A 23,509-nucleotide genomic window follows, 5' to 3' on the forward strand; every position below is an offset into this window, starting at 1 on the left:
GGCTGCAGTCACCATCAGCAGTGATTTTGGAGCCCAAAAAAATAAAGTGTCTCACTGTTCCCATTGTTTCCCCATCTATTTGCCATGAAATGATGGGGCCGGATGCCATGATCTTAGTTTTCTGAATGTTGAGCTTTAAGCCAACTTTTTCACTCTCCTCTTTCACTTTCATCAAGAGGCTCCTTAATTCTTCGCTATCTGCCATAAGGGTGGTGTTATGTGCATATCTGAGGTTTTTGATATTTCTCCCAGCAATCTTGATTCCAGTTTGTGCTTCTTCTAGTCCAGCATTTCTCTTGATGTACTCTACATATAAATTAAATAAGCAGGGTGACAATATACAGCCTTATGTACTCCTTTCCCAATTTGGAACCAGTCTGTTGTTCCATGTCATTCTAACTGTTGCTTCTTGACCTGCATACAGATTTCTCAGGAGGCAGGTAAGGTGGTCTGGTATTCCCATCTCTTTAAGGATTTTCCACAGTTTGTTGTAATCCACACATCAAAGGCTTTGGCATAGTCAATAAAGCAGAAGTAGATGTTTTTCTGGAATTCTCTTGCCTTTTCGATGATCCAGTGGATGTTGGCAATTTGATCTCTGGTTCCTCTGCCTCTTCTAAATCCAGCTTGAACACCTGGAAGCTCATGGTTCACGTACTGTTGAAGCCTGGCTTGGAGAATTTTGAGCATTACTTTGCTAGTGACATGAGTACAAATGTGTGGTAGTTTGAGCATTCTCTGGCATTGCCTTTCTTTGGGATTAGAATGAAAACTGACCTTTTCCAGTCCTGTGGCCACTGCTGAGGTTTCCAAATTTGCTGGCATATTGAGTGCAGCACTTTCACAGCATCATCTTTCAGGATTTGAAATAGCTTAACTGGAATTCCATCACCTCCACTAGCTTTGTTCGTAGTGATGCTTCCTAAGGCCTGCTTGACTGCACATTCCAGGATGTATGGCTCTAGGTGAGGGATCACACCATCGTGACTATCTGGGTCATGAAGATCTTTTTTGTATGGTTCTTCTGTGTATTCTTGCCACCTCCTCTTAATATCTTCTGCTCTACCATTTCTGTCCTTTATTGTGCCCATCCATCTCTGCATGAAAAGTTCCCTTGGTATCTCTAATTTTCTTGAAGTGATCTCGTCTTTCCCATTCTATTGTTTTCCTCTATTTCTTTTTTTTTTTTTTAATAAATTTATTTATTTTAGTTGGGGGCTAATTACTTTACAATATTGTAATAGTTTTTGCCATACATTGACATGAATCAGCCATGAGTTTACATGTGTTCCCGTTCCTGGACCCCCCACCCACCTCCCTCCCCATCCCATCCCTCTGGGTCATCCCATTGCCCGGGCCCTGAGCCTTTGTCTCATGCATCGAACATGGAATGGTGTTCTGTTTCACATATGATAATATACATGTTTCAATGCTATTCTCCCAGAATGTCCCACCCTCACCTTCTCCCTCAGAGTCCATAAAATTGTTCTATGCATCTGTGTCTCTTATTCTGTCTCGCATATTTCTTTGCATTGATCACTGAGGAATGCTTGCTTATCTCTCCTTGCTATTCTTTGGAACTCTGCATTCAAATGGGTATATCTCTCCTTTGCTCCTTTGCCTTTCACTTCTCTTCTTTTCATAGCTGTATGTAAGGCCTCCTCAGACAACCGTTTTGCCTTTTTGCATTTCTTTTTCTTGGGGATGGTCTTGATCCCTGCCTCTTATACAATGTCACGAACCTCCATCCATAGTTCTTCAGGCACTCTATCTATCAGATCTAATTCCTTGAATCTATTTGTCACTTCCACTGTATAGTTGTAAGGAATTTGATTTAGGTCATACATGAATGGTCTAGTGGTTTTCCCTACTTTCTTCAGTTTAAGTCTGAATTTGGCAATAAGGAGTTCAAGATCTGAGCCACAGTCAGCTGCTGGTCTTGTTCTTGCTAACTTTATAGAGCTTCTCCATCTTTGGCTGCAAAGAATATAATCAATCTGATTTCTTACCATTTCTTTCTGATTTCTTACCATTAAAGGCATTTAAAAACTGTCTTAGGTTCTACAGAAAAGTCCTAAGGAAAATGTTTCCAAAATCATTTAAACATTGTGGCTGCTTTAAGAGGCTGCCTAAATTTGTGTAGTATGAACTTACATTGCTGACAAAGTAATCCTTTTACTTCAATAGCCATGTCTAATGGGTGAAAATGTGTTTCTGCTTACGGGCAACCATTCTTTTCATAGATCATAGATAAAGATAAATTAATAAAATAACTTTCTACATAATACAAGTTATTATATTTTCCTTTAATTATGTGAGGTAACACAATATAATACACATAGAAATTTAAACAAAAAATTTTGACCTTAATTTATATGTAACTCATCATCTTTTAGGTAGAAATTCTTGCTTCTCTTCAGAAACCAAAGAAGATCTCTTTAAAAGGATCTGATGGAAAGTTCTACATTATGATGTGTAAGCCAAAAGATGACTTGAGAAAGGATTGTAGACTAATGGAATTCAATTCCTTGATTAATAAGGTTTGGATACAGTTTGCTTTTATTTTAGAATTGCCATAATTACTATCAATGAGATATGGGCAAGTAGATCCCTCTCGAAGAAGAAATGAAGTATACTGCCTTTTTCATGATCACTTAATTTATTTTTTCGGGATAAAATATACTTAACATAAAATTTACCATCTTAACCCTTTTTAAGTATTCAGTTCAATTTAGTGGTATTAAGTACATTCACATTGTTGTGTAGTCATCCTTCTCCAGAACTTTTTTCATCTTCTCAAAGTGAAACTCTGTATCTATTGAATAGTAAACTCCCTATTCCTGTCCTCACCCAGGCTTTGGTAACCATCATTCTACTTTATGTCTCCATGAATTTAACTACTCTAGATATCTCATGTAAGTGGAGTCATATAGTATTTGTCTTTTTTGCTTAGTCACTCAGTAGTGTCCGACTCTTTGCGACCCTGTGGACTAGCCCACCAGGTACCTCTGTCCATGGGGATTCTTCAGGCAAGAATACTGGAGTGGGTTGCCATGCCCTCCTTCAGGAGATTCTCCCAACCCAGGGATCGAACCCAGGTCTCCTGCATTGCAGGCAGATTCTTGATCATCTAAACCACCAAGGAAGCCCACATTACTGGCTTTTTCACTTAGCATTATGTTGTCAAGGTTCATCCATGTTATATATAGCACGTCAGAATTTCTTTCCTTTATAAGGTTGGATAATATACAATTGAATGCATATACCACATTTTATTTATCCATTCACCCATCAGTAGACACATGGGTTGCTTCTACCTTTTGACTGTTGTGGTGAATAATGCTGCCATGAACATAGGTATTCAGATATCTATTCGAGTCCCTGCTATCAGTCTTTTGGACATGTGTCCTGAAGTGGAATTGCTGGTTTCATTTAGTTTTTTAAAAGTAAGATACTTTTCTTATATTAAGAAAAAAAAGTAAGACATATTAACAAAGGAAAATATTTTTTATATAATGTTTAAATTATCTATAATGTACTTTTTCTATCAGATTAGTGTTTTATGTTTCAGTGCTAGAAAAAAATATTAGTTCTGTTTTTACCAAGACTCTTTTTAAAGATGATCATTAGTGGGTTTTTTTTTTCTTTCAGTGCCATTGGTAAGTGCTTGATTTCTGTCTCAGAGATGGTATGAAAAATCTCATTTAAAGGTTATTATAAATGTATGGTCTTTAGGTGTTTTGAATTACTCTCTAGCCAGGTTTTTTATAAGCATCTATTTTTATATTGGTAAAAAATTAAACCATACTGTGAAAACCTTACTCTTTTTTAATATGCTCTTTGTTCTTCCTCTCTATCCCCTTCCTACATTTTACTGGTACCTCTTTTATTAGCAGGAAAAGTTATGGACCTTTAACATAGAAAACATATAGCAGCAGATGAGTTTTGTTTTTTTTTTTTTAAGGAGAATTATGATTTGTGCTCAGTTTAACCAAAGGTAGTTTAAAAACTAATTTCGTATTAAAAACCCATTTCAAAGGTATTATGAAAGGAAGGAATATTCTTTATTTAAAATGTTGTTTGGTAACTTGGTAACTTAATTTACTGATATTAAACCATCACTATGTTTGTTCCAAAGCTCCTTGAGTGTTTTTCTAGTTGGGAGTATCAAGTGGCCTGGATTTCATTTATAAATTTATCTTAATCAGCTTTATTACCAATTAAGTTGTTTCATTACCATTCCCCCACATTAACATGGTCAAATAGTCTGATGGTGAAAAACTAGTCTCATTATGTTGATCTAGGAGGCCATATTACTGATCTTCCTATGTGATTCTCATGCCATACTATTTTGCTGACATTTATGTAGCCTATTTATTCTAACACTTAAAATGTATTTTTGATCAGTTGCTTGTGTTTTTTAATTTGACAGGTTACAATTATAGATCTGTGCATAGTTTATTTCATACAGTTCCATAATTAAATAACATACTGTTTATCCTTACCTAGTATATTTTAGGATTAAGCAGATGAGACATGAAAAGCTTTCCTCTGCTAGATGATTTTTCAAATGAAGCTATATGGGGATATCATAAAATTCATATTATTTTTGATCATTCATCTTTTAGATAAAATTAAACAGCTTCTCTGTGACTAAGGACTTAATGTTTCAGGAATGTCTTGGAAGCAATTTTTAAAGATTTTGTCATTATTTGTCATAATTATAATATTTTTGAAGACTGTATTGTTGTCACATTAATAGTGAATAATTTAAAGAAGTACTTACCCAAGGCATTTTTAATTATTTGGAAATAAATTATGGATACTGTCCCAATAGTTTCCTGCTCTACCATTCTGAAGAATTATTCATCTATACTACATTGTAAGCTTTTATGGACATTCTTTTGTTATGAAAAGAAAAATCTTTAGATAGATTTGACATAACATTTAGAAAGTTTTAACTTTTAAGTGTGTGTGTTGTTTTTTTTTAATAGTGCTTAAGAAAAGATGCAGAATCTCGTAGAAGAGAACTTCATATTCGAACATATGCAGTTATTCCACTGAACGATGAATGTGGGATCATTGAATGGGTCAACAACACTGCTGGTTTGAGACCTATTCTGACCAAACTATATAAAGAAAAGGGTACTAAAATTAATTCTTATGGTATAAACATACAATATAGGTATAATGATTATTAACATATATCACTGTACATTTTGGGGGTATAAGCCATAGTAAAATTTCTAGGTACTATATACAGAAGTACTTAAGACATTTCTTCCTTCCTTCCTTCCTTGTGTTTTAATTCTTTTTATTTATTCCAAAAGGATTTGAGATAGCTTACAAACATGTATATGAAAATGTGTTTTTTTAGGAGTTATTAGTTAGCAATTCTTAAACTACTTTATGTGTAAACTAGACTTTAGTAAGTAAGTAAATACACTATGGTTAATGAGAGCTAGTTTTACATTATTAGAGGAAGAAAAGGAAAGATAAAGCTAGAATGAAACCAAAAGTGTTAGACTAATATTAGACTCGCCCACTGGCCAAACCTCGAATAATTTAAGCACCAAAATAAACAGTGACAGTATTAGATTATAACCCATAGAATAAAATTATTTGAATAAATTTGAATACAATTTGATTAAAAGTAGATATTTTCCTGTCCTACTTTCACCAAAAGAAAATTGCCCCGTTTTCCATTTGGCTTGTGTGATTAATGGAAATCACTTTACCTTGCAGGAGTTTATATGACAGGGAAGGAACTTCGGCAGTGTATGCTACCAAAATCGGCAGCTTTGTCTGAAAAACTCAAAGTATTCCAAGAATTTCTCCTGCCCAGGCATCCTCCTGTTTTTCATGAGTGGTTTCTGAGAACATTCCCTGATCCTACATCATGGTTAGTTACCAAGAATATAATACAGTGTTATGGTTAGCTTTTTAAAACAATATATTTATATGTATGTTGCCTCATATGATACAAGGATATTTGATAGGCATTATATTTCCTTTAGGTACAGTAGCAGATCAGCATACTGTCGTTCCACCGCAGTTATGTCAATGGTCGGTTATATCCTGGGCCTTGGAGACCGCCATGGTGAAAACATTCTCTTTGATTCTTTGACTGGTGAATGTGTGCATGTGGATTTCAACTGTCTCTTCAATAAGGTATGTGATATGACTTACCATAGTTAATTGTATGTTTTCTCCTAATATCCTTTCCTTAACAGCTGTTCTTCCTAGACAGTTTGTAGCAGTTACAGTCTCAGTTAAGTGACATTGCGAGTTGGTTAACTGGTTTTAGTCAGTGGATCCCATATCCCTCAGTAAAGCAACTTAGGTTGGAGAGAACTCAAAAGAGTGATACAGTAAAACTAAAGCACTGAACTTTTAAGTCCAAAAGTGTAGATCCAAGTTCTGACTCATAGTTCTCTTAAATGAACAGTTTGTTTTACTAAGACTCAGTTTTAAAGAGACAGTAATTTGATGTGATTGTTTCCAAACCTGGCAGCACATCAGAATCATCTAAGAAATTTTTTGTAATGCAGATACCTAGGAAACATCCCAGAAAATTCAGATTCTGTAGGTCCAGACTGGGGTTTCATAATAAATGAAGGTAGTTGGACTCTCCTTAAGGCCACCCTCCAATTTTCCAATGTTATGATCCTGAAAGGCAAACTGGTAATTAAACCTGCTTTTTTCTTCATCCTGATTCTGTATGGGTTGCCGTCTGCTGTTTGGAAACCACGAAAAGTCACAGACCCAACAGAAAACAAATCAGAGATAAACCACTGGTACAGGGGATTCATATAAGAGAGGAACTTAGGGAAACTGACCAGAGGGATGAAAACATTCTAGGAAAGGCAGGTTAGAGAATGGCAGAAAATAAATGAACTGGACTTCATCATAATACACGTTACATACATTTCCTGTCTCTGGGATGTTGTGTGTGTGGGTTGCTCAGTCATGTCTGACTCTGCAGCTCCATAGACTGTAGCCCACCAGGCTCCTCTGCCCATGGAATTCTTCAGGCAGGAATACTGGAATGGGTTGCCATTCCCTTCTTCAGGGGATCTTCCCAACCCAGGGATTGAACCCAGGTCTCCTGCATTGCAGACAGATTCTTTACTGTCTGAGCCACCAGGGAAGCCCCGATAATATAGGCTAAATAATAAATCATAAATATTTCTCAACATGCTATTCACTTTAGTAATTCAGTGAAAGATGAATCTACCCATCCTCTAGATCTTATCCAAGGAGTTGTGTTTCAATTCCTTAAAAGCAGAAGTAGAGTCATATGACTCATGATATAGGCCACTAATGTAAGTTGCAAATATAAATATTGAGAGTATGTTTGCTCTTTGCTAAGAGTCTAAATATGAAGCTCCAAATTTTTTGCATATTTTAAAGTTACAGCATTTTTACTTTTTAATGAAATGCCTTGTTTTAAGGGAGAAACCTTTGAGGTCCCAGAAATTGTTCCATTTCGCCTGACTCATAATATGGTTAATGGAATGGGTCCGATGGGAACGGAAGGTCTTTTTCGAAGAGCTTGTGAAGTTACAATGAGACTAATGCGAGATCAGAGAGAACCTTTAATGAGGTAATCCTTTATATTCTGTAAACAATTTAATAGTAACTTTGGATGTGATTATTGGTACTTAAGTATGTTTTCTTTATACAGAAGCTACTTTGTACTGGTTGAAGTTTTTTTTTTTTTTAATAATACCTTTCATTAAGATATATTTTACATAACAAAAAATTCAGTCTTAATACATATACTACAGTGGTTTTAGTATATTCACAAGGTCGTATGACCATCACTGCTATCTAATTATAAAATATTTTCACCACTTCCAAAAGAAATTATCAGTCACTCCCCAATTCTACTCCCCCACCATCTCCTGGTGACCACTGATCTCTTTCTGTCTCTATTTGTCATTGTTGTTCAGTTGCTAAGTCGTGTGCCACTCTTTGCAACCCCATGGCACACCAGGCTCCCCTGTCCTCCACTAACTCCTGGAGTTCGCTCAGATTCATGTCCATTGAATCTGTGATGCTCTCTACGCATCTCATCCTCTGCCGCCCCCTTCTCCTCTTGCCCTCAGTCTTTCCCGGCATCAGGGTCTTTTCCAGTGAGTCAGCTCCTCGCATCAGGCCAAAGTATTGGAGCTTCAGTTTCAGCATCAGTCCTTCCAATGAATATTCAGGGTTGATTTCCTTTAGGATAGACTGGTTTGATCTCCTTGCAGTCCCAGAGACTCTTGAGAGTCTTCTCCAGCACCACAGTTCGAAAGCATCAATTCATCAGCGCTCAGACTTCTTTATGGTCCAACTCTCACATTCATACATAACTGTTGGAAAAAACCAAAGCTTTGACTATAAGGACCTTTGTGGGCAGAGTGATGTCTCTGCTTTTTTAATACACTGTCTAGGTTTGTCATAGCTTTCCTTCCAAGGAGCGTCTTTTCATTTCATGGCTGCAGTCACTGTCTGAAGTGATTTGGGAACCCAAAAATCTGTCACTGCTTCTGTCTCTATAGATTTGCCTACTCTGAATATTTCATATATAAATGGAATTACACAAAATGTGACCTTTCGTGTGTGTCATCTTTCACTAGCATAATGTTAAGTTTTTATCTGTGCTATAGCATGTATCAGTATTTCATTCTTTTTTATTGCCAAATAATATTCTATTATATGGATATACCACATTTTGTTTATCAGTTCATCAGTTAATGGACATTTGGATTGTTTTGGCTATTGTGTATAGTGTGGCTGTGAACACTGAGTACAGGTTTCATGCTGATACATGTTTTCTTTTGGTTATATCTAGGAGTAGAATCCTGGATCATAAGTTAACTCTAAGCTTAACATTTTGAGGAGCTTTCAAACTGTTTTGAAAAGCAGATGTAATACATTATAGTCCCACTAGCAGTGTCTGAGGGTTCCAATTTCTCCACATCCTTACCAGAACTTGTTGTCTATTTTATTTGGGGCTTCCCACGCAGCTCAGTGGTAAAGAATCCACTGCCAATGCAGGAGACGCAGGTTTGATCCCTGGGTCAGGAAGATCCCCTGGAGAAGGAAATGGCAACCTACTCCAGTATTCTTGCCTGGAAAATCCCATGGACAGAGGAGCCTGGTGGGTTACAGGTCATGGGATCACAAAAGAGTCAGACACGATTTAGCGACTAAACAACAATGTTGGTGGGTATGAAATTGTATGTCATTGTTTCAGATTGCATTTCCCTAATGATCAGTTATGTTGAGCATCTTTTCATGTATTTATTGGTCACCTGCATATATTCTTTGGACAAATGTCTATTTAAATCCTTTGCCCATTTTAAAAATTGCATTATTTGACTTTCTTTGAGTTGTGAGAGTTCTTTAAATACTCTGGATACAGATCTTCATGAATATATGATTTTCTAGTATTTTCTGAGATAGATGAATTGCTGATTCATTTTTGATGATGCCCTTTGAAGCAAAACAGTTTTTACCTTTGATGACTAATTTATTTACATTTATTGTTGTTATTTGTACTTTTTGGTGTCATATCTAAGAAACTACTGTATAATTCAAAGTCATGAACAGTCACATGTATGTTTTAGTGTTTTACAGTTTTAACTCTTATTTAAATCTTTGATCATTTTTAGTTATTTTGTGCATCTAGAGTGAAGTAGGGCTCTTTATTCTTTTAAATATGTATATCCAGTTGTTTCAGCACCATTTTTGAAAAGATTATTTTTCTCTTATTTAATTGTCTTGACACTTCTGTTGAAAACCAACTGACCATACATGTAAGGGCTTATTTCTAGATTCTCAATTTTATTCCGTTGATCTATATGTCTGACCTTATGCCAACAGCACACTGTCCTGATTACTGTAGATATGTAGTAAGTTTTGAAATCAGGAAGTGTGAATCCTCCAACTTTTTTTATTTTTCGAGATTATTTAACTGTTACAAATATCTTGCATTTCCATATACATTGTAAGATCATATTGTCATTTGTAGCAATGGCCAGCCTAAATTTTGATAGGAATGACATTGAATCTGTAAATCAATTTAGGGAGCAGTGCCATCTTAACAATATTAAGTCTTCTGATCCATGAAGTTGATAAGTCTTTCTATTTATTTAAGTCTTCTTCAATTTCTTTCAACGTTTTATAATTTTTAGCTTGCAAATCTTGTAGTTAACTTTTAAAAAATGTGTTCCTATTTTATTCCTTTTAATGCTATTCTGAAAGGAATCTTTTTTTTAATTTCATGTTTGTTCATTGCTAGTGTATAGAAACATAACTAAATTTATATATTGATCTTGTATCCTGCAATCTTATAGAACCCATTTATTTGTTGTAACAGTTATTTTTATAGATGCCTTAAGATTTTTCTCTACAACAGCAGGTCATCTATAGATAGAATTTTACTTCTTCTTTCCAATCTAATCTCAGTGCCTTTTCTTTTTCTTACCTAATTGCTTTAGCTAGATCAACATCAAATAGCTGTGCTGAGACATCTACATCCTTGTCTTGTTCCTAACCTTAGGGGTAAAGAAGCCAGTCTTTCACCATTAAATATGATGTTAGTTGTGGGAAGTAGTTTTTTAGAAGAACATTTAAAGCTTACTTACCCACTTTTTTAATTTAAGAGCTGTCTACCAGGCAATATGGTAGAATACATTGGTTAGGTGTAGGCAAAAGCAAATTCTCTGAAAGAGGAAGTATAGCATTTTCTGAAATAGTAGTAATGTGTTTAGTAAAGTATTACGATTAGCTTCTCATCCTTCAGTTACCCTTCACCTAAGTGTTGACTTTAATGAGAATTCTTTTTATAAAAATAAAACTGTACTTTCATAATATTTGTTTCCATTTTAGTGTCTTAAAGACTTTTCTACATGATCCTCTTGTGGAATGGAGTAAACCAGTGAAAGGGCATTCCAAAGCAGCACTGAATGAAACAGGGGAAGTTGTCAATGAAAAGGTTAGTAGAAGGTATAGCTTGATATGAACTGTTATTATATCTCTCTACAAATGGAAACTGATTCTAAATACTGTCAGTGACTGACCACTGAATACTCTGAAATCTAGTTCTCCATGTAGTATGACAATGCCGTAAGTTTTCTTGTCATTAGTAATGTTAACACTATTATCCTTCATGTAATAGAGTTCAAGATATGCCTGTTTAATCATAACAATTCACAATTATGATAAAGAGTGGGAAAAACATGTACACAAATTGCCTGATTTTATAGAGCAGCAGGTCTCAGCTTCAATATGTAGAAGTCACTTTACTAACATAGTAGTTCCTTTTCCCTTGGTTTCCATTGGGGATATAGGTTCAAGGACCCCCTTGGAGTGGATACCAAAATCTTGGATTGCTCAAATCCCTTATATAAAATGACATGGCATTGTATATAGCCTGTGTATATCATCCCATATACTTTAAATCATCTCTAGATTACTTATAGTACCTAGTACAAAGTAAATACCATGTAAATAGTTGTAAATATAGTGTAAATGCTATGTAAATAGTTGCTGCTGCTGCTGCTAAGTCGCTTCAGTCGTGTCCAACTCTGTGCGACCCCATAGATGGCAGCCCACCAGGCTCCCCATCCCTGGGATTCTCCAGGCAAGAATACTAGAGTGGGTTGCCATTTCACTGGTATGTGGCAAATTCAAGTTTTCTGTTTTGGAACTTTCTGGAATTTTTTTCCCCTGAATTTTTTCAATCCACTGTTGGTTGAATCATTGGCTGCAGTGAGCTGACTATATTGGTTGAAGACTCAAATTTTCCAGATAGTTGTTATAAATAAGTTAGAATAGGTTGAGGATTGTTATTCTAATAACATCATTCTCACTTTTGCATTCTGATATGCTGTCTTGTGGAGAAGGCAATGGCAGCCCACTCCAGTACTCTTGCCTGGAGAATCCCATGGACGGAGGAGCCTGCTAGGCTACAGTCCGTGGGGTCGCTAGGAGTCGGACACAACTGAGCGACTTCCCTTTCACTTTTCTCTTTCCTACATTGGAGAAGGAAATGGCAACCCACTCCAGTGTTCTTGCCTGGAGAATCCCAGGGATGGGGGAGCCTGGTGGGCTGCCGTCTATGGGGTTGCACAGAGTCGGACACGACTGAAGTGACTTAGCAGCAGCATGCTGTCTTGATTGAGAGAAATGTGTAGGATTCCAGGTGCTCATGTAGAACTCCCATTTGCATATACTAATGGAAAATATTAAGCATCAGAGTATTATTGCTATTCCTAGAATATTAATATTCAAATGTTTATGTCCTAAACACTTTTTACGGTAGATTTTTTATATTAATTATTTTTCTAGACTTCTAATGTGGAAGAGATTCTTGATATGTCACTTAGTCCTGAAAAAACATCCACGCAGTTGATGTTAGGTCAACATTGCAAGGTTTAAGATCAGTATCTCAAGTTATCATATTTGTTTCTTCTCTCTTTTGTCTGTATTTGCTCTTACAAAAGGGGTACGAGTCAGTAAAATGGCATTAATATTTGTTAAATAACAGAAAGTCAGTAATTCCAGTTTATAAACATACATCCACATGTCACTGGGTCCTTAGTTCTTATGATCTTCCATTTCTTTTTAGGCCAAGACTCATGTTCTTGACATCGAGCAGCGACTGCAAGGTGTAATCAAGACCCGAAATAGAGTGACAGGGCTGCCATTATCTATCGAAGGACACGTGCATTACCTTATACAAGAAGCTACTGATGAAAACTTGCTATGCCAGATGTACCTTGGTTGGACCCCATATATGTAAAATGGAATTACTTTAAAGAATATGTTAATAATATAAAGTTAAGGCATTTGGTGCATTAATCTGTGGTTGTATCTATTCAATTCCAAAGTACAACATATGTTTATATTCTCAGAGTAACTGGTATTTCTCCCTGATTGTTAATATTTAAAATAATATATGTTGTTATGAAATAAACTGTTTTCTTAATATATACTGTGTAGTATAACTGGAGAAATGGAATACTGTATGTTTTTATGCTCTAAAGAGATATTTGCAAGAAACAAGCCAGCCTAATTTCACTTCACAATTTTCACTGATTATAAGTGCTAGCATAAGGATTCATTTGAACAAAAACTTATATTGAATAAATACTCTTTATGTTAACACTGTGCTATATTTGTGCACAGAGCTATCAATACTTGCCCTGCCATCTGAGAATTGTCTAGTAAGAGAGATGTAAACATAAATAGCACATTATTAAGTTCACTTAGTAAAACTGCCCCCTTTTTTTTGGGTATGGTTGAAAATATGATAGAGAAAAGTTAGCCAATTAGCATGAATATGAAAACTATATAAACATTCTGTAATTTTAAAGATGCTACCATACTAAAAGTGCACCAGAATGCAGAATCCTATAGTTGGGGGAAAAAGCAGTACTTAACATTTCATGAGGGTTTAAAATCTAAGCAATTTTAATAATAAATTTGGGGATATGTTTTGTTACAGAAGGTTTAAAATAATTCATAATAATTACAAAGCAATGAGATTATATACAAATAAATGGAAAACTTTTTATAACAGGTAATTTCACTTAAGTTCACCTTACAGAATTCTGCCTTTTGAACAATTTAAGTGTGATGGGAGAAAGTACAGTAACCCAAGTAGTATAAACGTGAAAACTAAACATATACTTTCCTATTCAAGGAAAGTATAATGTAAAGAGTTGTAGAATAAGCTGGATGGAGGGGTATTAGGAAATTATTTTAAGCAAGTAATTTGGAAAAAGAAAGTTTTGAAAAGAAACTGTCGTAACCTCGAAAAATTTCCGCTCACAAAGTAAACCAAATAAATCATCGGACCTTTACAAATTCGTGTTGAAAACCACTGAGATTTGTAGTCCCAGGAGACGGAAAGAGCCAGGATTCTTACAGTCGTCTCATGGGGTTTTCACACCACTTCCAAATCCACTGATGGCGCACAGCTCCATCAGCTGACATTTTCAGAACTGAATTTCACACGCGCATTCAAACGCGCTTTGCGTTTCTTCCGTGTAACCCACCAGGAAGCTCCGCGGCGGGCCTTTCGGCCGGGACTAGAGCCCCGCCCCGAGGATGCGGCCTCGGAGCCGGCCGCTCTAGGCCCGGCAGCCGCGCTCTATGGTCGGGCGGGCGGTGTGTTGTCATCTGCGGAGCGACGGCCGGAGGCGGCTGCGTAGGCCCCGGCGGGGCGTTTGGTTTCGGTTTGGCCCTGACTGGAGTTAATATTGACGGCCGAAATGGGAGTCCCCAAGTTTTACCGATGGATCTCGGAGCGATATCCCTGCCTCAGCGAAGTGGTGAAGGAGCATCAGGTGGGTGAGCACGGGGGCAGCGGCTGAGAAGGCGGAGGACCCGGAGCTCGGCGGCCCTCTCTCCACCTTGGGACCTGGGCTCCCAGCCGCCTCCTGCTGCTCGTCCTCAGCTGGCTGAGCGGCGAAGGAGGGGGAGCAGGACGTTTGAGGACACCCTGGTGATCTGAGTGGGAGCGAACGCGCAGGTCGCCCTCCTGTGGGCAGAGCCGCGAGGATGCGGCGGTTCTGACAGCTCTTGCCGGGGCAGGGCCTGCGTGACTCCGACATCAAGTCCGGGGGAGCAAGGCTCTCGGGAGTGCTTCCCCTTCCTTCCCAGGGAGTTGCAGGTTTCCTTTTTCTTTCTGGAGGTTTCAAAGCGGAGTGGATGTCCTCCTAGGGCCTCCCCCGGGTCCCCAGCCAGAGCCGGCCGACCCACCTACGAACATTACTAATGGCCCCAGCCGTTGAATACCCCTGTTTACTTTCCCTTATCTAGAGCTGTATCCCGCCCCACCCCCAATGCCTAGACTTCATGACGTGGCTGATGATTCATATTTATGATGCCTTTCGGTACTCTTTTTCTATTACGCCAAGAACCGTACCAACCCCCTGTTCTGAAAGAAATAAAAATACATTTGGACGGGACCAGGGCACTTATTTGAAGGCTTCATTGTGCGTGTATGTGCGTGTGTGTGTGTGTGTGTGTGTGTGAAAGAGAGGGGGAGAGAGGGAGAGGAGAAACGGGGGAACGGAGAAAGGAACAGATTGTAAGAGCACTAATACTTGTAATCGTCATATTCGATATATAAAGACCCCAGGGCAGAGTTTATGTGCACGCTTCAAAAATGTAGTTCATGTACTGGAACTGTGGCAAAAAATCGTAAGCCGGCAAACTCTGGGAGATAGTGAAGGACAGGAAAGCCTGGCGTGCTGCAGTAGACGGGCAAAGATTCTGACACGACTTAGCAACTGAACGACAACAGTATAAACTAGAATTTGGGGCTAGTGTTTGTTGCTTGTGTTATTTAATGGTTTTGGTAGATCTCTTGTCCATGTTATATTTTACAGGGGAAAAATTATTTTTAAATTTGTACAGCTAATTGACTTAGTTGTGATGATAGCATTATTTAATATGAGGGGAACTAATCCAGTGAACACCACCATGCTGTCTCTTAAATTATGGTTTATTCTTTTTAGAAAATAGTATAAGTGTGAAGGTAGGGTTAAACTTCCTGGAGGTATTCTTTGTTGTCGGATTTCTGTCAGATTTGGTATATGAGGAAAAGCTTACCAGAAATTGCAGAATGGTTGTTTGTCTTAATTTATCTGAAATGTAGTTTGAGTTAGACAGGAAAACATTTCTTTCAGAGAAGAGGATGAAAATGTTGACAACTAACTTAGGTTTTTCCTGGATCCTTCACTTAACAAACATTTGAGTACCTGCCATGTATCAGTAACTTTCTAAGACATTCAGACTAACTTGATAATACACAATCTGTCCAGTATTGTTTTACCTCCCTACTCTTTGGCAAAGAATTTGGTTTGATGTAAGGATCTTGGATTTTCTCCATCTTGAGAAATTTTGTTACTGAACAAAAATAATGGCTTTCAGGCAATTTTATGACGTGAACACTAATAACAGGTTTAAAACTTTGTTCATCAAAGTGATGTCTTTCAAAAAGCAATCACCAGCTACTCTCTCAAGCGGTACTTAAAAGATGGTAGTGCTAAGTCACAGTGGTTCAAAAGCTAGTCCTTGGGGGAAGGGATTGAATGGAGGAGTGGGTTCTAGTAAAATGATGGTAGTAGTGACAGGGCATAGTTTTTGGTTTCTCTGAACACTTATTTAAAAACAGAAACAGATACTAGATTGAAAAATTTAAATTGCATAAAACGATTGCAAGAAAACCGTGTGACAGGATATCCCCAAGAATTCGAAGATAAAATAGGTGAGGATAGACTACCAATAACCTTTAGATCCTGTTGATATTGCATCTCTGCAAGAGGAAGAAGAAAAAAATGGGGCAACATCTGATGAACCTGAGAATAGAACTCCAGGATATTTACTGAGACTCTCCAGGCCTATTAGTAGCAGTAGCTGTAACTGAAGGGTTTTAAACAGCAAGAGCAGACTAACTCCTGTGAACCTTCAAAACTGACTTGCCAAGGCACCATTCTAAGGCACAGCCCACCCTAAAGAAAAACTGCCAGGAGTGAAATAAAATTTTATCAGGAAAGGGACAAGAGAAATAAGAGACGAAAGTGAAGATAAAAGTGGGGAAGAATTTAATTACAGAGTCAAGAAATCTTAGAAAACAAATGAAGCAAACCACCATATTTTTAATACTATCCCAAAGTAGCAGAAGAGGAAGCTTTAAAGTTTTCCTAAATGCATCGTTCTTCCAAAAGTTCAGGAAAAATTAAATTTACATAAAAATAAACAATAGAAAAATGTAAAAGGTGTATAGTATGCAAAGTTATGGGGGAAAGGGGAACAAAATAACATTCGTACAGACAATAACCCTGGTGGCCCTAGTGGTGAAGAACCTGTCTGCCAGTGGAGACATTAGAGACCAGACTTGATCCCTGGGTTGGGAATAGTGCATGACAACCCACTCCAGTATTCTTACCTGGAGAATCCTATGGACAGAGGACCCTGGAGGGCTACAGTCCATAGGGTCGCTAAGAGTGAGACATGACTGAAGCGACTTAGGGCGCACACACACACACATAGACAATAAAAGCTTCCAATAAAGACATGTGCTCAAAATAGATCAAAATTATAACCTTCTATTTCAGAATGAGCTAAAAAGGCCCTAAGAAAATGATATAAGGCATGAAAAACAACATATAATCAATTACAAAAATTCAGGAATAAGGTGACAGAACCTAGAGAAAATTAGATGTAAATGACAAAATCGTGTCAGAAATGAAGCCTAGTAACAAGGCAAAAGCAAATTACCCATAAGAAAAAAAAATAGAAGGTGGAAATAAAAGGAAATTTTAACAGATAATAAAGATTCGAGTGAAAGTAATGATAAATAATAGTCAAAGAACACAAATAATAGGCATTCTTTAAAAAGGAAATCAAAGCAAAATAATAGAAAAAAATACTAATACTATAATTAGAACTTGCCTGAAGTTAGAAAACAAATTGGAACCATGTTGAGAGAATATACCATGTACCCAAGAATATTGACAGAGATGGCCAACATCAAGACATGTTCTAGTATGTTCTAGTAAAATTCATGGACTTTAAAAGAAAAAGAGAAAAAAGCTTTGTCACCTAGAAAAAAGAAACATATGACTTTAAAGGGAAAGGAAATTAGGTTCCCATCACAATTTTTCACAGTAGTGCTTTATAGAGTAACATAAGGATACTATACTCACTTTTAAGTATAAGCTGATCAAGTATAGTTCATCAAGAACTCTATCAGATCTAGTCCCTTAAATTTATTTCCCATTTCCACTGTATAATCTAAGGGATTTGATTTAGGTCATACCTGAATCGTCTAGTGGTTTTCCCTACTTTCTTCAATTTAAGTCTCAATTTGGCAATAAGGGGTTCATGATCTGAGCCACAGTCAGCTCCCGCTCTTGTTTTTGCTGACTGTATAGAGCTTCTCATCTTTGGCTGCAAATAATATAATCAATCTGATTTCGGTGTTGACCATCTGGTGATGTCCATGTGTAGAGTCATGTCTTGTGTTGTTGGAAGAGGGTGTTTGCTATGACCAATGCGTTCTCTTGGCAAAACTCTATGAGCATTTACCCTGCTTCATTCTGTACTCCGAGGCCAAATTTGCCTGTCACTCCAGGTGTTTCTTGACTTCCTACTTTTGCATTCCAGTCCCCTATAATGAAAAGGATATCTTTTTGGGGAGTCAGTTGTAAAAGGTCTTGTAAGTCTTCATAGAACCCTTCAACTTCAGCTTCTTCAGCATTACTGATTGGGGCATAGACTTGGATTACTGTGATGTTGAATGGTTTGCCTTGGAAACAAACAGAGATCATTCTATCGTTTTTGAGATTGCATCTAAGTACTGCATTTTGAACTCTTTTGTTGACTATGATGGCTACTCCATTTCTTCTAAGGGATTCTTGCCCACAGTAATAGATATGATGGTCATATGAGTTAAAGTCACCCATTCCAGTCCATTTTAGTTCTCTGATTCCTAAAATGTCGACATTCACTCTTGCCATCACCTGTTTGACCACTTCCAATTTGCCTTTATTCATGGACCTAACATTCCAGGTTCCTATGCAGTATTGCTCTTTACAGCATCAGACCTTGCTTCCATCACCAGTCAATTCCACAACTGGGTGCTGTTTTTACTTTGGCTCCATCTCTTCATTCTTTCTGGAGTTATTTCTCCGATGATCTCCAGTAGCATTTTGGGCACCTACCGAGCTGGGGAGTTCATCTTTCAATGTCCTATCTTTTTGGCTTTTCATACTGTTCCTGGGGTTCTCAAGGCAAGAATACTGAAGCGGTCTGCCATTTCCTTTTCCAGTGGACCACATTTTGTCAGAACTGTCCACCATGACCGGTCTGTCTTGGGTGGTCCTACATGGCATAGCTCATAGTTTCATTGAGTTAGACAAGGCTGTGGTCCATGTGATGGGATTGCTTATTTTTCTGTGATTGTGTTTTCTGTCTGTCTGCCCTCTGATACCCTCACTCTGCGCCTACTGTCTTACTGGGGTTTCTCTGACCCTGGACGTGGGGTATCTCCTCACGGCCCCTGCTCCTGACCTTGGACGTGGAGTATCTCCTCTCAACCACTCACCGCTCAAGCGCCGTGCGGCTGCCACCCATCACTGCATACTATGGATGGAGGTTAGTGACACTGTACAGGAGACAGGGATCAAGACAATCTCCAAGAAAAAGAAATGCAAAAAAGCATAATGGCTCTCTGAGGAGGCCTTACAAATAGCTGTGAAAAGAAGAGAAGTGAAAAGCAAATGAGAAAAGGAAAGATATACCCATCTAAATGCAGAGTTTCAAAGAATAGCAAGGAGCGATAAGAAAGCCTTCCTCAATGATCAGTGCAAAGAAATAGAAGAAAACAATAGAATGGGAAAGACTAGAGATCTCTTCAAGAAAATTAGAGATACCAAGGGAATATTTCATGCAAAGATGGGCTCAATAAAGGACAGAAATGGTTTGGGACCTAACAGAAGCAGAAGATATTAAAAAGAGGTGGCAAGAATACACAGAAGAACTGTACAAAAAAGTTCTTCATGACCCAGACAACCACGGTAGTGTGATCACTCACCCAGAGCCAGACATCTTGTAATGTGAAGTCAAGTGGGCCTTAGGCAGCATCACTACGAACAAAGCTAGTGGAGGTGATGGAATTCCAGTTGAGCTATTTCAAATCCTGAAAGATGATGCTGTGAAAGTGCTGCACTCAATATGCCAGCAAATTTGGAAAACTCAGCAGTGACCACAGAACTGGAAAAGGTCAGTTTTCATTCCAATCCCAAAGAAAAGCAATGCCAAAGAATGTTCAAACTACTGCACAATTGCACTCATCTCACACGCTAGTAAAGTAATGCTCAAAATTCTCCAAGCCAAGCTTCAGCAATACGTGAACCGTGAACTTCCAGGTGTTCAAGCTGGCTTTAGAAAAGGCAGAGGAACCAGAGATCAAATTGCCAACATCCACTGGATCATCGACAAACCAAGAGAGTTCCAGAAAAATATCTGTTTCTGCTTTATTGACTATGCCAAAGCCTTTAAGTGTGTGGATCACAACAAACTGTGGAAAATTCTGAAAGAGATGGGAATACCAAACCACCTGACCTGCCTCTTGAGAAACCTGTATGCAGGTCAGGAAGCAACAGTTAGAACTGGACATGGAACAACAGACTGGTTCCAAATAGGAAAAGGAGTACGTCAAGGCTGTATACTGTCACCCTGCTTATTTAACTTGTATGCAGAGTACATCATGAGAAACGCTGGGCTGGATGAAGCACAGCTGGAATCAAGATTGCCAGGAGAAATATCAATAACCTCAGATATGCAGATGACACCGCCCTTATGGCAGAAAGCGAAGAACTAAAGAGCCTCTTGATGAAAGTGAAAGAGGAGAGTGAAAAAGTCGGCTTAAAGCTCAACATTGAGAAAACTAAGATCATGGCTTCTTGTCCCATCACTTCATGGGAAATAGATGGGGAAACAGTGAGAGACTTTATTTTGGGGGGCTCCAAAATCACTGCAGATGGTGACTGCAGCCATGAAATTAAAAGATGCTTACTCCTTGGAAGGTAAGCTATGACCAACCTAGACAGCATATTTAAAAGCAGAGACATTACTTTGCCTACAAGGTCCGTCTAGTCAAGGCTATGGTTATTCCAGTAGTCATGTATGGATATGACAGTTGGACTCTAAAGAAAACTGTGCGCTGAAGAACTGATGCTTTTGAACTGTGGTGTTGGAAAAGACTGTTGAGAGTCCCTTTGATGGCAAGGAGATACGACCAGTCCATCCTAAAGGAGATCAGTCCTGAGGGTTCATTGGAAAGACTGATGTTGAAGCTGAAACTCCAATACTTGGCCACCTGATGCAAAGAACTGACTCATTGGAAAGGACTCCAATGCTGGGAAAGATTGATGGTGGGAGGAGAAGGGGGTGACAGAGGATGAGATGGATGGATGGCATCACCAACTCAATGAACATGAATTTGAGTAAACTCCAGGAGTTGGTGATGGACATGGAGGCCTGGCGTGCTGCGGTCCATGGAGTCACAAAGAGTAGGACACGACTGAGCGACTGAACTGAACCGATCAAATATAGGGGAAGTTTTGGAATATTGTTCCTTTGAGCACTTTCTTGGGGAATCTGCTGGAGAATGAGCTTCAGACAATCAAAAGGTCTAGGGAAATATCAAAATAAAGACCAGTAGTGAACACTGAATATGATTACCTGTAGAACAAAAACAAAATAAGATTGAAGAGGGAGAATGTTTAGTATATAATGGCTGTGTGCTCTGACAGTGATTAGTTAGTGCAACTATAAAATAAATGGGGATAAGGGAGAATGGGAAAAACTTATGCAGAATATTACCGTTAATCATATTGGTAGTAATATTGTTTTTCTGAAACTCATATGTATGATATGATAAATGCCTAACTACAGGGTATTTCAGTTCTGTCATCCTTTGTAACCAAGATTCATGATATGTAAGAAAGGAGTTACAGATGTAATAGAGACGATGTTAAGTGATAGCTTTATAGTTTAGAATTTGATTGAAAGCATCAATATAAACTTATGAAACACACGCACACGTGCATAAATTCCTAGCTCTGTCTCTATTTACAGAAAAGGTTTAGAAACAATGACCAATCTAGTAGCAGTTTCATTCATAGTGCCTAACTTACGGTGTTTAAATATCATTACTTGTCAAAAGAAATCAGGGTTTCTTGGAGAAATGACTAATTGTAGGTCAGAGTGAGAAAGTATTCCAGATGAGCCTGAATAGCAAAGCAGAGCAAAATATAGCAGAGCAAAACGTCATCCACTGGAGAAGGGAATGGCAAACTATTTTAGATTTCTTGCCTTGAGAACCAAATGAACAGTATGAAAAGGCAAAAAGATATGACACTGAAAGGTGAACACACCAGCTCAGTAGGTGCCCAGTGTGCTACGGGAGAACAGTGGAGAAATAACTCCAGAAACAATGAAGAGATGGAGCCAAAAAGAAAACTACGCCCAGTTGTGGATGTGACTGGTGATGGAAGAAACTCCAGTACTATAAAGAACAATATTGTATAGAAACCTGGAATGTTAGGTCCATGAATCAAGGTAAATTGGAAGTTGTCAAACAGGAGATGGCAAGAGTGAACGTCAACATTTTAGGAATCAGGGAACTAAAATGGACTGGAATGAGCGAATTTAATTCAGATGACCATTATATCTACTACCATGGGCAAGAATCCCTTAGAAGAAATGGAGTAGCCCTCATAGTCAATAAAAGAGTCCAAAATGCAGTACTTGGGTTTAATCTCAAAAATGACACAATGATCTTTGTTCGTTTCCAAGGCAAGCCATTTAATATCACAGTAATCCAAGTCTGTGCCCAGCAACTAATGCGGAAGAAGCTGAAGTTGAACAGTTCTATGAAGTCTTAAAACTAACACTCAAAAAAGATGTCCTTTTCATCATAGAGTACTAGAATGCAAAAGTAGGAAGTCAAGAGATATCTTGACTTCATAGAGTAACAGGCAAGTTTGGCCGTGGAGTATGAAATGAAGCATGGCAAAGGCTAACAGAGTTTTGCAAAGAGAACGCTCGTCATAGCAAACACCCTCTTCCAGCAACACAAGAGACGACTCTACACATGGACATCACCAGATAGTCAATACCGAAATCAGGTTGATTATATTCTTTGCAGCCAAAGGTGGAGAAGCTCTATACAGTCAGCAAAAACAAGACCAGGAGCTGACTGTGGCTCAGATCTCCTTGTTGCCAAATTCAGACTTAAATTGAAGAAAGTAGGGAAAACCACTAGACGATTCAGGTATGACCTAAATCAAATCCCTTACAGTGGAAGTGACAAATAGATTTAAGGAATTAGATCTGATAGACAGAGTGCCTGAAGAACTATGGACAGAGGTTTGTGACATTGTACAGGAGACAGGGATCAAGACCATTCCCAAGAAAAAGAAATGCAAAAAGGCAAAATGGTTGTCTAAAGAGGCCTTACAAATAGCTGAGAAAAAAAGAGAAGCGAAAGGCAAAGGAGAAAAGGAAGGATATACCCATCTGAATGCAGAGTTCCAAAGAATACAAGGATAGATAAGAGAGCTTTCCTAAGTGATCAATACAAAGAAATAGAGGAAAACAATAGAATAGGAAAGACTAGATATCTCTTCAAGAAAACTAGAGATAGCAAGGGAACATTTCATGCAAAGATGGGTACAATAAAGGACAGAAATGGTATGGACTGACAAAAGCAGAAGATATTAAGAAGAAATGGCAAGAATACACAGAAGAACTATACAAAAAGTATTTTCATGACCTGAATAACCACGATGGTATGATCACTCACCTAGAGCCAGACATCCTGGAGTTACGAAGGCAAGTGTGCTTTAGGAAGCATCACCACGAAGAAAGCTAGTGGAGGTGATGGAAATCCAGTTGAGCTATTTCAAATCCTAAAAGATGATGCTGTAAAAGT

General features: G+C 38.1%; 2 protein-coding genes across 24 annotated transcripts in view; both read left to right on the plus strand.

Moving 5' to 3' along the window:
* Positions 1–12,984, plus strand: part of ATR (ATR checkpoint kinase) — a 123,601-nt gene extending 110,617 nt beyond the window's left edge. For 2 of the 5 annotated variants that reach the window (XM_081569518.1, XM_081569520.1), the window contains exons 41-47: positions 2,397–2,540; positions 4,995–5,145; positions 5,746–5,902; positions 6,018–6,171; positions 7,455–7,606; positions 10,882–10,987; positions 12,623–12,984. In XM_081569518.1, the coding sequence (XP_081425644.1) occupies positions 2,397–2,540; positions 4,995–5,145; positions 5,746–5,902; positions 6,018–6,171; positions 7,455–7,606; positions 10,882–10,987; positions 12,623–12,796 (1,038 nt within the window). In that variant the 3' untranslated portion in view covers positions 12,797–12,984. Of the gene's footprint in view, positions 1–2,396; positions 2,541–4,994; positions 5,146–5,745; positions 5,903–6,017; positions 6,172–7,454; positions 7,607–10,881; positions 10,992–12,622 lie in introns of all 5 variants that reach the window. The other 3 variants (XM_081569519.1, XR_014076640.1, XR_014076641.1) reach the window with 3 other exon arrangements.
* A 1,210-nt stretch (positions 12,985–14,194) lies between these two features.
* XRN1 (5'-3' exoribonuclease 1) overlaps positions 14,195–23,509 on the plus strand; it is a 120,598-nt gene continuing 111,283 nt past the window's right edge. For all 19 annotated transcript variants that reach the window (XR_014076643.1, XR_014076642.1, XM_081569544.1 and 16 more), the window contains exon 1: positions 14,195–14,345. Coding sequence is in view for 16 of the 19 variants with exons in the window: in XM_081569531.1 (XP_081425657.1) it covers positions 14,271–14,345 (75 nt within the window). In the remaining 3 variants the exon portion in view is untranslated. The remainder of the gene's footprint in view (positions 14,346–23,509) is intronic.

This window comes from Giraffa tippelskirchi, chromosome 2, assembly GCF_054371585.1.
Source record: "Giraffa tippelskirchi isolate mGirTip1 chromosome 2, T2T-mGirTip1v1.2.pri, whole genome shotgun sequence".
In the NCBI taxonomy this organism is placed as follows: Eukaryota; Metazoa; Chordata; class Mammalia; order Artiodactyla; family Giraffidae; genus Giraffa; species Giraffa tippelskirchi.